The 15,493-nt window shown below is 42.1% G+C and overlaps 1 protein-coding gene across 1 annotated transcript in view; it reads left to right on the forward strand.

The window, feature by feature from the left end:
• The window catches only part of LOC120848651 (venom metalloproteinase antarease-like TtrivMP_A), a 79,373-nt gene extending 65,194 nt beyond the window's left edge, over positions 1-14,179 (forward strand). Inside the window, exons 10-15 of the mRNA XM_040220663.2 lie at positions 302-357; positions 1,403-1,514; positions 1,740-1,907; positions 8,956-9,088; positions 12,300-12,419; positions 14,132-14,179. Coding sequence (XP_040076597.2) covers positions 302-357; positions 1,403-1,514; positions 1,740-1,907; positions 8,956-9,088; positions 12,300-12,419; positions 14,132-14,179 — 637 coding nt within the window. The remainder of the gene's footprint in view (positions 1-301; positions 358-1,402; positions 1,515-1,739; positions 1,908-8,955; positions 9,089-12,299; positions 12,420-14,131) is intronic.
• The last annotated feature ends 1,314 nt before the right edge of the window (positions 14,180-15,493 follow it).

Below are 15,493 nucleotides of genomic sequence, written 5' to 3' on the forward strand. Positions count from 1 at the left end.
ATGCTACAAGTTATTCAAGTATTATTTCCGAGGATAGCAAGACGCTCTATTTATGCGAATCTTAGTGATCTCATATTATCAGTATTAGGCTGTCGTGACAGCACCTCTTTTACGTCCCCATCACCGTGTAACTCACCTGCCGAGTCTCCATAAGTGTACCTTTCACGGCTTTTATAAAAAAAGATAATGTAAATCCTAAAAAAGCAGAAACTATATGTTTCTATACATACGCCGTGTCACGTGATTAATGTTCATAGCAGCAGGGATGCGCATAATTAGTATTTTCATATTTGCATTTCAGGCGCCGCTTAGGGACACGTAACGAGAAGACTAAGAAATTGTCTCCTAATATTCTCGGTAAGAGGGTGGGGTCAGAAGATGCTCCGGACCACACATTTATGCTGAATCTTTAGAAAATCGGAGTTTAACAATTTATTTTTGAGAGATGTCTAAGGAATAACGAATGATATACGCCGTTTCTGCTAGTTAGTAACACGAATTACTGAGTGGGATTTTTAGGTCGGTACCCGTTTCCACAGAAGATGGCCTTTACTGAATAAAATTAACATTGTTTGCTTTGAAGCAGTTGGAGAAAGTCAAGTTCAAATTGTTTTTAAAGCACGTTTTGGCCACTTACTTCATATATAAAATTTGACGAGAAGGATGGTCGTCAGACGATGATCATAAAAATCACATTCAACGAATATCTCTTGAACATTTCACTTATATTCGTGCTGAGATTTCTACAACACCAATCGCGAACATCAAAAACAAATTATGACCTCCAAACGAAGCTCTAACCGTACAACCTGATGCAAAAGTTTTAAAACTCACTGTGTGGAGATTCCAAAGTTAGAAGGAATTTTTTTTAAATTGTACACTGGCAAAGTGAGTCCCATTTTCGGTAGCCGACGTCACTCATTTTGATGCGTTGCTGGACTTCGTCGACTGCCCTCGTCTTATCGTGAATTTCCTAAAACTGTTCATAACATTTGAGTCAGCAAGCTCTTCCGAAAGTTTGGCATCAGGTTCGAGCACCGAGCGCTTCATTTGGCCAAAGACTGAACGTTTAGTTATTCGTAATTTAGCGTTGCGGTGAAAAACGTAACTGTAGATGTTTGTTCGCGTGTTTTCTTTTTTATTGTTGCTTGTATCTTTCTGAAAAAAAATTTCCCTGTAAGCACACCGCCCAACTTCCAGATACGGCTTGTTTCCTTGGCATTCGAGACTTTTGCACAAGCGATCATGCCTCGGCTAATTATTTACTTTAAGTGGCTGAACGTCTTGTAATTTTAAATACCTGCTTTTCCAAAGAGGGGAATTTTCAGATTACGCGTATTCTTCCGGCTTAAAAAAAATTACTGAATATATTTGGAAAGCAACAAATGGATTTTATTTCCAGGTCAAGCCTATTCCGGAATGGTCTGCGTGAAAGGCTGGAATGTGGGAATTTCCACGGAAGCACCTCCTCTGTACAATAGATTCGCCACAATAGCCCACGAAATTGGGCATTTGTAAGTATCTTCTCGTTTCCTTTATAAACACACGTGCTCAGCGTATCACCCGGCATGGGGTTCACCTTTAGTGAACCCCAGGCCTTTTATCATCGCTATGGACAATGCGATATGGGTCGATAAGAAGCGTTACCATAATGAGCCTTGCTTTGCCTTTCTTAATCTTTCTCTGATTATAGTGTTGAGCATTAGGTGGCTTTCCTAGCATGAACATTATCTTCGCAGGCTCGGGAGCGCGCACGATGGAACTGGTCCATTGACAAATGTCCAAAATCATCCAGGTGCTCTTGACTGCAAGTACCCAGAGAAATACATTATGGAACCTGTAGGGCCTCGTGGACCACCTTTCGCGTTTTCGAATTGTAGTGAGAAGGGTATGCAATTTGTTTTGAAGTAAGTATCTGCTTGAACTTCTTTAGACGCAGGCATCATCGAACCTTTATTATTCTTTTGACCCGTGACATTTCCTATACTATTATGTTGGAATGTATCGCGTACCAGTTGACGGGGATGTTACTTCCAATCGTAGTTACTTAAATCGCAGTTCACCTAAAAGGTAGCTGAATCCACCAAAGGAATGACAACGCTAACAGCCTTTGCATAATACGGGCACCCTGTTCCTTAAGCTGTCAGCGATAGTTGAAAGGAACTTGCAGCTCACCTGTCATTGGAGAGGCAACGAGGCTGCAAGTTCACAACAAAAATCCGTAGTATTGTGATTGTGCTGGTTATTCCCGACATAAACTAATTATGGTCATTATATCGACTTTAAGAAACATCAAAGCGTTTACCAAAACGTAGCTGAATCCATTAAACGTGACAAATAATTTTTCTTTTTAGGGCCCTAGTACATCCGTCGGTTGCTTTGTGTAACCGAACTCAACCAAAGAAACATTACAAGGTTGATTGATTCGACGCCCTTAAGGCCCGGTCACAATGACACAACAGTCGGACAACTCTATTCGGCAACACGAGAAAGACGCATTTCCGGTGATTCTCTTATATCGTGGCAACAAGAACAGCAGGGCAACATGTTGCTGCCAGCCGGAATCCGTGTTAACCGATTTGTGTTCCGACCACCCTATCACACCGCGCTAATGGCGGGCCCAACGCTTGGAACACTCCGCCATCTTGATTGTTTACCTTCGTTGGTGTGCGGCGAGGCGTCGCTGGAAATGCGACTCTTCAATATGCTAGAGCATTTGAATGGCCGGAAATTGCCACGGCACGACATCGACTATTGACTGTGGTTAAAAATCTTGACACGGGGAGCATTTTCCACCCTTTATTTTATGAAGATGTTATTCATTCGCTGAAATCGATGTAGCCCTATACGAGGAAAATGATATTGCCGATATATGTTAGGAATTTACGGCATCATATAGGGTGTTTCTGTTCAGTTTTTTTTCTATTATCCAATTCCTATTTCTACTGTAATATTGAGTTAGCACGTGCAGTTCCCTAAAGCGTCTTTTGTAGCCTGGTGTTGAGCTGAACTGACAGTGCTTAAAAACTGCGACGCCGACATGATCGGCCTTCATAACAATAGGTAAAATTAATATTTTTCCACTCTGTATACTTGCTTCCGCCTGCTACGTGACCACTTCATTCCCCAAAACGTGCTGGGATTTTAGAATCAATTCAGGTGTCTGGTAGCGGCTGCTTCAAGTGCCAAGCAAGCAGGCTAACATGTCGCGTTCTTTGATGGCATTTGTAAAGTACGACGAAATCAACAAAATGTGTGTTAATGAACTAAAAAAAGCGAAAAATTTGATATTTATTGAAGACCTACACGGCCTTATAACAACTGACTCGAAATAATTTGGAATGCAGTTGACTCCTAGCACACTTCCAATTCCTTTCACTTTACTGATTCTTAGGGAAACAAGCTGGATGCTGTTGACGACTGTGAACGATTTGGTAGTTTTTTTAGTGAAATGTTTTCTGATTAGTGAAATGTTTTTTGACGAGACCTTTCCCTTGTTAGTTTTTTTACCTGAAGATAGTATACTAACTCACATGGCTCCAATTACTATCTGTGCGACTGGTATTCAGAAACTAATAGAAAATTTTCGACCAAGTTCAGCTCCAGTCCCTGATACTATTTCAACGAAAGTGCTTAGGCTCTGCAAATAAGAAGCTTCCTCTCTTCTATGTTTACTTTTCCAACAATCCTTACGAATTGGTAAAATTCCAGCAAAATGGAAAGAAGCAAGGGACACCCCACTTTTTAATACCGGTCAAACGAATGAGTTGACGAATTATAGACCAATCTCTCTGACAAGTGTACCTAGTAAGCTGATGGAGCATGTGATGCTCTGGAATATTATGGATCATTTGTCGGACAACAACTTGCTCTTTGTAAACCAGCACATTTTCCGGCGGTATCATTTTTGCGAAACCTAGCTGTTTGAATTTGTCCCAGACCTTCATCAGAGCCTTCACTCTAAAATTTACTGAGGCAATTTTATGTACTTTAAAAGGTATTTGACCAGGTACCACATCAACGAATTTTTCTTAAATTACGCGCTTTGCAAATAGAACCATCTGTCATACAGTGTAATTGAACTACCTCATCGACCGTTCGCAAAGTGTCTGCTGTGAACTCGAATCCTCATGTCACCAGAAAGTGAAATCAGCAGTACAACAGGGAACCGCGCTGAGCCCACTACTTTCCTTTTGTACGTAAACGGCGTGTTCTCTACTGTCCATCCACCATCCGTTTTTGTGCCGATGATTGTTTGATTTATAGAAAACCATCTAGCATTCATAATAATATTGAACTTCAGAACGACTTGATTACAATTAAAACATGGTCTCTATTGTGGCAAATGAAGATAAATATTTCCAAAAACAAAATGTCTAGGTTTTAGTACTAAGCGAAGTACAGCAGAGTTTAACACACACTCTCTTCGATGGGGTTTTTAAATATGTGCACACATACATATATCTTGGGGTTCATGTCACATCAAACTTGTCTTAGAAAGCCCACATAAATCGCATAAGTGTAAAAGCAAATCAAATCCGCTGCTTTCTAAGTCGAAATCTTCGCATGGCCAACTGGGAAACAAAGCTTGTAGCATATACCGTCCTGATTCAATCTCGACTTGATTGCGTTTCTTTAATATAAAAAAACAACATCAGTTTTATTTGACAAAAAATAGAATTAGTGCAAAATAGAGCCACACGCTTCATTCTTAAAAACTACACGCGCACAAGCGTCACCTCACTAAAGGAAAATCTGGGAGTACTAACTCTTGCACAAAGAAGAAAATTCTAAAGACTTGCCTCATTGCATACTTTGCACTACCACTGCCCATCCAAGAGAGAACTGAATTGCCGGGCTGCACCACATATTTCCACGCGTACTTACAATTCGCAAAAGCTTCATTTGGTCACTCCACGAACAAACCTTTTTAAATTATCCCCATTACAGTTGGCCACATACGAATGCAACTCACTTCCTGATAATATTGTAACCATTGTGGGAACCACGTGTTCCCCGCATCCCTATCTAGGCCTAGCTCAGGCAGGCCGTGGGGCGTCGCCACGTGGGGGCGCGTCCCTTATGCGAGGGCGAAGCCGTATTCCCTGGTGAACGGCTTTCCCTCGCCCTTCTCGGGTGATTTGCCTAAGGCACACCCCTCGGGATCATGACATGGGCGCGTCCGCCCCTCCGGGGAGGCACCTACATCCGACCCACCTCGGGCGTGTCCATTCCCGCAAGCTATACACCAACTCATGTTTACAAACAAACCGGAGCGCCCCTAGCGGACGCCACTGGCGCCGCGCATGCGCGGTGGATGCTGGGCAAGAAGCACGCCGTCGCCCATAAACAAACCATTGAATTGCGTTGTTTTCGGCGTCGGCGGGAGCCCCCGTGCTGTTTTCCGCGTAGGAATTGTTGATTCTACATCCTCCTAACAATGTCTGACTACTTGAGCGGCTTCAGCAAAATTAACGAGGCAAAACTTTGCGTGAATAATGTGACTTGCGGCGATTCATTTCACGTGGACGCCGCAGAATGGGCGCTAAAGCCTGACTCCCACGATGAGATTCTGCTTGCTATTTTCAGTCGCGACCTCGCTCGGGCTGCAAAAGCGTGGACCGTACCGGAGACGGTGGACGTCGATACTGAAAACTGCAAGTAGGATCGGGCATTAAAAATCGGTGATGGCCACTGGTAACAATGATCAACATCTTCTGTATCTACTATTTACACTTAGCCTACTTATCCCAACCAACCTTCAAAAGTGTTTTGAGGTTGGTTGGTTCTTATCGCGATTACCGGGTCAACGTGTGGTCTACGGGCCGCTGTCGTTTGAACGGGCTGACGACAAAAAGCAGACAAGTTTGAAGCAGCAGACGACAGTTCGAACGCTTGCGCAATGGAGTGCGGGCAAGAAGCACCGCGTCCCGCGTCAACAGACCATTGGAATGTCACGTTGTCGGCGTGTGTGTGAGTCTGCATACTCTTTTTCGCGTTGGAATTGTCGATTCTACGTCCTCATAGCAATGTCTTACCACTTTAATCGCCTGAGCGAAATTATCAAGGCTCGTTACACCTTAACTTTGCGCAAATAATTTGACCTGCGGCGATTCAATCGCGTGAACGCCGCAGAATGGACGCCAAAACCATGATGAGATTCTTCTAGATATATTCGGTCGCGACGTCGCTCGTGCAGCAAAAATGTAGAAGGTAGCGGCGATGATCGACGTCGCTACTGAAATTCGGAAGCGGGAACAGACCACGCGTAACAAGTCGGTGATGGCTACCGACTTGTTACGACTTGTTAAGTCGGATGGGCTTAAGTATTTTGAGGCCTGCAATTACTTCTTATTGCAATCACCGGGCCAAAGTTTGGTCCACAGGACGCTTTTTTTAGAACGAGCAGACCACAAAAAGCAGACAAGTTTGAAAGAGCAGACGAAAGTTCAAACGATCAGGCGGCCGTGTGAGTTTGAAGACGCGTACTGAACCCGCGGTGGCCCGAACAACTTGGCGGTTTTCTCTCGTTCATGTTGGAACAAAACAAATACGTCTGGCGACCACGAAGTGTTGCCCGCACAAGCAATCGTAGCTCCTTTCCACGGCTACTATTCACGTACCCGGACGAACGGAGGGGGCAGAAACACATGAAAACTGATCTTCAAACCTTTCCAGACTCTTTTGGTACGGCCCCCGTCGCAGCATTTTGACGAGAACGCAGGTTTTTTTCGGGTTTCTCCGAAAAGAACACAAGAATGCATGTCTCGCACGGCGACTTATGCCCACCGCCCCAGACCGGAAGTGCTTTCGACGCGCCACCACCGCGGCGTGACGTAGGAGAGTTGAGTTCGTGTATATAAGACGGCCCTGATCCAACGGGCAGGACTTTCGCTAAGGGAGGCTCTGCTCGACGGAGCCTTCATATCCTTATCTGATCCTCCCCCTCCGTGATACTGTCAATAGCGGCAGCGCGGACTCCGACTGGCGATCCTGTCAAAAGAGACAGCGCCGTCATCTCCAACATTGTTGGCCTTCGGGCAAGCGTGTGGCATCTAAGTCAAATAAACAAGTCTTTATCCGGACCCAAGGAACCTTCTGTGTTTCTAAGTGGTACCTTCATAAAAGGGCCCACATCATCCAAGAATCCTCTGGTTTCAGAGCTTCTCTTACCATTCACTTCAACGCATAGCAACCGTAACACCTGTTTTCTTGTTTTATTTCTTTTCTGTTTGTGTTTTGAATAATGTTTTACTTGCCCCCTTTATGTAAAGCCCGATGGGCGCCTTAAGGGTATAATAAATGAAATAAAATTAAATTAAATGAAGAACCATTATCATAGGGGTCGTTTTAATGCTTTCATTTTTTAGCCTTTGCTTTCTTGCGTTATTTTAAGAATACTTTATCAGCAGTCGAATGTAAACATGCCATTTTATTTCACTAGCACCAATGTGAGCTGGTCTCTCGGTAGTTCCAATTGCAACACCAGTCTGAACGTTCACGATCGCCTCTGTGAGCATTTCGACAAGCACTTGCCATAATTATGCAGGAAAAACATTCATAAAATTATTTAAGTTGCTTGGCAGCCTTAAATATTTTTGGGTAACGTTTTCCAAGCCTTTACCTCAGTAAGCTCATAAGAAAGCGACGTTGATAGGAAACTAGCTCTCCCATTAAAGCTATCTGTGTTGTCTTGTTGTCGACCCGTAATTCGCCCAACCAGTCATCAGAGCAGCACACGTTGTCCAGCACAAGTTGCTTCTGTTTTTGTTGCCGAAAGCTGTCATACCAAGGTAACTTTTTCGTTGTCATCCATGCTGTGCTACTGTTGCCGCGATGTGACAGGGTTGTCGGACAACATGGGAAGGCAGCAACAAGTTCCACGGTTGTTGGACAACATGTTGTGTTGCTGTTGCCGTCGTGTTGCCTCAGTGTGGCAGGGCCCTTAGAATGTTTGTGGACACGCATTTTGGATAATCACTCCGATTAAGGAGGCATTAGTATATCGGCTGCCTTATGCTAATGAGAGGATACTTTTCTCTCTTCGTGTGTGTTCAATAAAAATTTAAATGTTGTATTATTAATTTAATCTCATGAATCAGGAAAACATTATTTTTGAAAATATTCCCCCGAGAAGATTAACAGGTTTGACAAAGGGCAAACAGATATCTCCAAACACAGTTAATTTCTCCTAGCTGTGTTGAGATTTGTGTTTATGCTTTGTCACCATTGTTCTTTTTCAACAGCGATTTTTTTCATCATGCTTTTCCAGCTCGCTTGCACCTTTACATTATTTTCATTATCATAATAACCTTAATATGCAGGCCACTTACCCTTCCATATTGAAAAGTCTCATTTGTCTGAGAAATATCTCCGTTCAAAAAACACATATGAATCATACAAGATATCAAAAGAACTATATAAGAAATATAAGAATCATGTGAAAAGTTTTTCATACGCTCCTATATGTCTTATATAGCTCTTTTTACGGTTCCTATATGGGTCTTATTTGTCTCATATATCTTTCATGATTCATATGAATTTATTGGACACAAAATTGTTTTCGTACAAATGGCTTTTTCACTAGGGTTGTTGGTGTTCGACCGACGGCAGCTGATAAAAAACGTTTGCTCTACTGACGCCTAACTCCTGATTAGTTCTGTTGGTAGAGAGCTCCACTAGAAATAGAGATGTCCCTGATTCGACACAGGGACCAGGCGGATGTTTTCTGTCGCAAACCAGTCACCTAGCTCTGTTTGGAGGTTAGTGTGTTTCCTGAGTCCCAGTTGTTCCTCATCTCCAGGGAATATTTTCATCATTCTAGTGCAGCTCACTTGCACCTTTAGATTAATTACATTATCATAAAAACATCCGTATTTCTCCCATTACACACACCCATATTTCGATATATTATTATTTTCAGACATATAAAGATCGATTCTTGTTTATTTGCAGGCTACGTGGAGAGCAATGCTGGAAAACACAATCCGACTATGACTTTTTTAACGTCACCAAGAAGGTTGCCGGCCGTTTCGTCACCGCGGAGAGGTTTTGTCGACAGATAAACCCGGAGCGATACTCTTCGGCCGTGAGCATCACTCTCCTTCCCCTTTGTATACCTCTCCTCTCTTTGAAATCCGCTCCCCTAACTCTCGAATATGCGCGCAGCATGCTGAAGGTCTGTCGAAACAGGACACGTTTTGTGCAGGCACAGCATTTGCTGTCGCTGCAAAGGAATGGTTTCCTTCCGTACCGGTCACTTGCAAACGCTGTTTTTTTTTTTTTTTTTTGGTTTTTTCGCTGGGGGAATGTTATTCACGACTTGGGTTCTTGAAGAGAGGTTTTAATAGTGGTCATAACGTGGATCTGGAGTCACACCTTCTGCTGGCTGTCGTCAAGACCCCACTGTTTAAAAATTCAAAAGCGCAAACACCAAGGAAAAGAAGAGGGGACATGACAGAGCGCTTGCTCCAACCGGAAGTTTAATGCCTTCCCCGAGGAAGACATAAAAGAAGAATTAGGCATGTGAAGGTAAAAAAGAAGAAAAATTATTGTTATAGTTTATAGATGCATTAAAAAATTTAAACTAAATCTGGCTTTACCCCTTGACACTAGCGAAAAAAGAATGTAATAAAAATTCAGAAGTATAAACAAAATCAGCGCTTCAAAGATAAGGTGAGAAAACATTGAAGCGACCCGCGTTAAGGAAAAAGGTCGAGGTATCTCATCTCTTCCTCGGACAGCGCTATTGATGGTGCGCTTATGCAAGCTCCCCCGAGAGACAACATGGTTTTCGCTTCATAGAGTTCTCTGGAACTTTTTTTTATGGTAATGCTTGAGGATCTTAGTCTGTTGGAATATCGGTGTGCAGTAAAGTTTGGACTCTGCTTGATGTGGAGGACTTGTTCTACTCGGTCCCTCACGCAAGAATGTTAGAAGCAGCCAGTGATTGCATAGAGGCTAATGGAACTATGTCATTTCAAAATCGATGTGGTATACCATCCGAATCTTTCATGGAACTCCTTAGGTTCTACCTCACATCTACCTTTGTGACTTTTAGCGGCAATACTTACATCCAAAAGAAAGGGATTAGCATTGGCTCTTGTGTAGCACCTGTCGTATGTGACATTTTTCTTTCCACATGTGACAGGGGAATAGCCCAAAGCCTTCCCACAAACCTTGTAGCACGTATCGTGAGATACGTCGATGACTATCTCGTTTTACTTTCCATCGGACCTGACAAATATGATTGTGCTACATTTAACATCATAAGCAACACTTTCATGACACAAGCTCAAGGACTCAAATTCACACATGAGTTACCTACTAATAGCAAGCTTCAATTTTTAGATCTACAACTGTCCTTTGAAGAATCACACACTTGTTGGACTTACGCACCACGGTCCAAAGAAAGACTCCTACCTTTTGACTCTGCCCATTCTAATATCATCAAAAGTGGAATAGTGCAGAGTTGCTTCAATGCGGCCCTGCACAAGTCCTGTGTGCACACGGATAAGTGTAGTTTCGAAGCACATGTGCAAAAGCTGCAGGATTCTGGATACACCAATTCATTATTGTTTGATGTAGCAGAATGTCTGACTACCCCCAAGGGAAGAGGAAAACGAAATTGCGAGAAGAAAACGCGGCCGGCAGTGATACCCCACTTCCACAACATATCCCAAACTTCAAACAGATAGCCTCAAATTATGAAGTACCAGTGGTAATACCAGCTCCAAACAAACTAAAAAAATTGTGTCCTAAGATTAATTCGTAAACTGAAAATAAGAACAACTGCACCGTCAAGCTTACGCACAAGTACGTCAACGGCAACATCAACGTAGTGTACGAAATTCCATTCACATGTGGGAAAGTCTACGTCGGACAATCTGGGCGCTGTGTGAACGTGAGACTTCGTGAGCATCACCTTTCTCTGCAATCATCACCATCGGGACATCTCGCCATACATGCCCGGGACTGCCACTGCACACCCATATTCCAACAGACTAAGATCCTCAAACATTACCATAAAAAAAAGATCCAGAGAACTCTATGAAGCGACAACCATATTGCCTCTCGGGGGAGCTTGCATAAGCGCTGAATCAATAGCGCTGTCCGAGAAAGAGATGACATACCTCGACCTTTTTTCTTAACGCGGGTCGCTTTAATGTTTTAACCTTATCTTTGAACTGCTGATTTTGTTTATACTTCTGAATTTTTATTACATTCTTTTTTCGCAACTGTCAAGGGGTGCAGTCAGATTTAGTTTAAATTTTTTAATGCATCTATAAACTATAACAATAATTTTCCTTCTTTTTTATCTTCACATGCCTAATTCTTATTTTATATCTTCCTCGGGGAATGCATTAAACTTCTAGTTGGAGTAAGCGCTCTATCCTCTCCCCTCTTCTTTTCCTTGGTGTTTGCGCTTTTGAATTTTTATGCAATGTGTAGCCAACTAACCCAACCGTTAATTTTGACCCCACTGTTATTGGCAGTCGCCAATCTTCCGAACGATAGTGGACGATAGTGGGAAGGCGAGGAGGAAAGGTTTGCTGTTTGTATGGTTGATGCCCTCACTGAAAACGTAGGCGCCCGCAGCAAACTTCACGCTTTTTAAAAACGTGCCCACTTCGTTTTTTTTTTTTTTTTGTCGTGCACGGCATTTGTTTTTTGTTTAGGCAACCCTTGAGTCGTGCGCTAATCAACACGTTTCCAATCAGAAAAGCTAGCTTTCATGTAATGCCGCTTATGTCCGTGCTGTGTCATGAATATACGTCACAGCTCAGGCTCGCATAGAGCTACGCTCTTTATGGTTGGAAAATACCGTCTAGATTTTTTGTCTTTGTAAGAGAGAACAAAGACTTGTTTTAAATTTGTTGATTTACATTACCTCATACGCCTCTTAGGTATTGGATATATAAGGACTAGACCGTTGGGATATGAAACCTAGACATAGACGTACGTGAAATCGCTAGACATGTAACGGAAATAGAATCTACTGCACAACACATTAAAAATATTACAAGTACGACTAAAGTTTAATGTTTTCACCCAGTTGGGGATCTTACAGGCCCATAGGCATAAAATATGTCCACACCTCCTTATTCGCTGACCATCTATCTCAATTGAAAATGCCATGGCTTTCGGAGATCCTAAGACATTTGCTGTAGAGTCTCTGGTTATGAGCACGCATGTTCTATTTAATTTGTTATCTAAATTAATATTAAAAAAGTAATCAAACTTTTGTCCCACAGCATATACTTAAAGTTAACCACCTTTCTTGCTACAAATATTTTCAGAGTATGAAGAACTGCGCCATAACGTGCCGTAATAATGTGACCACCAAAAACGGTTACAACAAAATAAAGGAAAAAATTCACTTCGCTCCATTTGGCTACCCATGCGGGAGTAATGGCGAGGTAGGATATCAATAATACTTTTTTTTTAAGTTTTCAAGCACCTGGGTGGGCATGGTTGTTTCCGATGAGTGCAGAGAAGGGAAACTGTCAGTTAGGGGAGCTACAGTGCCAACAATTTAAGAAACGCGTTAAGTGCCGGGTACTGAACATCTTACCGTTGCTCGGTAGCCAATAAGATCTCGGCATCACTGGTTAAGAACGTCGAAGAGCCGATCACGCTCTCAGAATCAAGACCATAATGGTCCACACCCTGCGATCTTTCAGCTGACAGCAACTCTATGTGTGCTTCAAGAACGGCTTACCAGTATATATTCTCCTAGGGAACATTAAGTAGACAATATTGACAGATATATTTTAGTTAGGTCGACTCTTTAGAGTTGCAAGTAATATCCGGCTCCAATCAATCTTCAGTGATACACAGCCTGTTCTTTTAGGCTTTCTAGATTTGTTTTCAAAAAGGCCGTTTTGCTACAGTAATACAGTCTGCCATCATTAAAAGTGCAAAACTATAATGTCGCCCCAGGGACCTACCAAGTAAACCTGGGTCACCCAGATTGGATAGATTGGACAAAAAAAGCTGAACTTCTCTTTGTTGCACCATCACAGGAAGATAAGCTCCCTTACTCACGATTGATTAGAGGTTTCTTTTTTCCCACCCTCCTCTTCTCTGGAGTTCCCTCTGGCATTGTGGAAAGAGTGAAGGAGTTCATGAGAGGAGCTTACTGTGCAATTTTTAAAACCTACGTTTCTCCGAAACATTTTTAGATATAATTTATGCCTTTTTTCTAAAGGGTTATGGGGCGGGTCAACCAAAAAGATGGTTTTTCAATTTATGGTAAAAATCGGACAGTTAAAATTAGGCATCCAATGTAACAACATAACTAAGCCTCTCACAGCTTTGCAATATAAGCGGTGCATCGATATTTTTTCTTTAGAACTGAGATAAAAATTCATATTTCACATCTAGCTTGAAAGAAAGATACAGATATCAAAAGTTTTCTTTTTAGTATCTGTATCTTTCTTTTCACTGCCCAGTTCTGTCTATCTCCGCTTTCACATTGAACAGAGAGGATCACCAGAACGAGCAGTCTTTCGAACTGCGTACAAGATAAACAATACAGCAGATTGACAAAGCGCCGCTTACCCATTTCAAGCATTCTTAGTCTGATGCTAATTACCAACCACTCTTTGACGTGAAGCTCAAATTAATTGGAACTGTGCTATCTGATGACTCGTTCAAAGCAACCAAACCTATTCGGCATACCACATGTTGCTCGCACACACATTATAACCGGACGGAAAACAAATTGCCCAATCGTCACAAATTGCAAACAGCTCAAACCTACGTAAACGTGATATTGACGCAGGAGGCGCTTTTTCTATGTCAGTATATAGTTCGTATACGTGTATGTTTGTCTTGTCTTAAGTTGTTCGCCAATGTATACACAAATGTACTACAACTAATTGTATTCAGACATATCTTCTTGCTAACCTTGTCAGATATATTTGTTGAATTCTTATTTTTAACGTAAATTATGCTCCAAAGACCGAAACCAGACCAGTACGAGTAATTGAGAGATCCTACTTTAAAACCTCTGCGTGGTGCTCAGAATCGCGTACCAAGCATAAATTGACGGCTGGCTAATGTTCCTCGGTGTCTCGCCACGACAAATTTGAGAAATCTGGGATGAAAATTGTTCCCTCTTTTTCAGCGGTGCTGGTTCGGAAACTGCACAAATATTGACCACGAGGTCTCTTAAACCGTTACAAGGTGGAAACTTTTAGTCTCAAATATCTATGCCTTTCAAGAAGTATTAATAAAAACATTTCTTTTTGTCTTTCGCATTGAGTGTTGTATGAGAAAATAGCCACCATAAATATATGTATTTACAATACCTTTTTACAATAAAATGCCTATCAGAACGTTTTATGTACTTGATTTAACTTTAGCTGCAAAAATAACACGAAACACGAAATACAGGAACTAGACCTAACGGGTCGTTTTGCTTTAATTTTATTAGAATTTAAAATATTCTTAGCGGGAGTCCAGGTCCTGATATCTGCCGTGCTACAAATCAATGAAGAGCGAGAGCACTGTAGCAACTTGTATCAGATCAATCGAGTCAAATCTATTTTATTTATCAATTGCCACACAATGCACAACAGCATGCACATCTAAAGCCTTGGTTTCTGGTTATCGCGTATCTTCTCTCACATGTCAGCATATTTCGTCGCCATTGCAACCCAACATTTTCATCATGTTAAAAAAAGTAAATTGAGCAAGAAGTAAATCGAAAGAAATGCTATCGAATTTGAAAACGTCATAGGTAAATTTAAAATACAAGGTTAGTTCTAGAAAATAAACCCGGTTTTACTTTCTGCACAATAAAACTACGTATCTTAGAAATTTAGAACTTTGTGAGTAAAGCGCATTCAAACGCATTCAAACGCCGCTGTGTGTTGGGACCTTATTTGTTGTCGACACAGTTTATTGCTAATCGCGTTTTAGTGGCGCTGTCACATTACGAAGATCACTAATCGTTGCGTGTCGTTGTAGCGCACCAAGTGAGACAGAACACTGTGAGAGACTGAAAGCAGAGTTCAATCAGCTTTGCTAATCCAAGACCCGACACAAGTGTGGTCCTGCTCGAGGAGTCTCGGTGTGAAAGCAACGCAGTCTTGGGCTCGCGCAGGGACGTGTACCGGTGTTTCAGTACACTACAGGCGCATAAGCGTCTCGGATGAAAAGCTGGATGGATGTGCAGGAAAGATCGCGGCGTGTTAGACGAGGTCTGACAGAAGCTTTTTGACATGAACGCGCAGGAGTACCAGAAACTGCAGGCGTCAGCCTAGAACCATTTCTTCAGCTCCCTTCACGCCTGGAACCAAGAATTTCGCGAAAAACGGGACAAAACACAATGATTCTCCAGTTTATTTTTTTCTCAACCGAAAACAAAAACAGCAGCAGCAAGATCTTATGTTGAAACCATACTAAACGCTTTCAAGTTACACGCCTCTCGGTTCTTCAGTCTTTTCCCTCTGCGCGCCCTGGACTGAAATAATATTTTATTGAT

This window comes from Ixodes scapularis, unplaced genomic scaffold (genome assembly GCF_016920785.2).
Source record: "Ixodes scapularis isolate PalLabHiFi unplaced genomic scaffold, ASM1692078v2 PGA_scaffold6__148_contigs__length_123643588, whole genome shotgun sequence".
Taxonomy (NCBI): Eukaryota; Metazoa; Arthropoda; class Arachnida; order Ixodida; family Ixodidae; genus Ixodes; species Ixodes scapularis.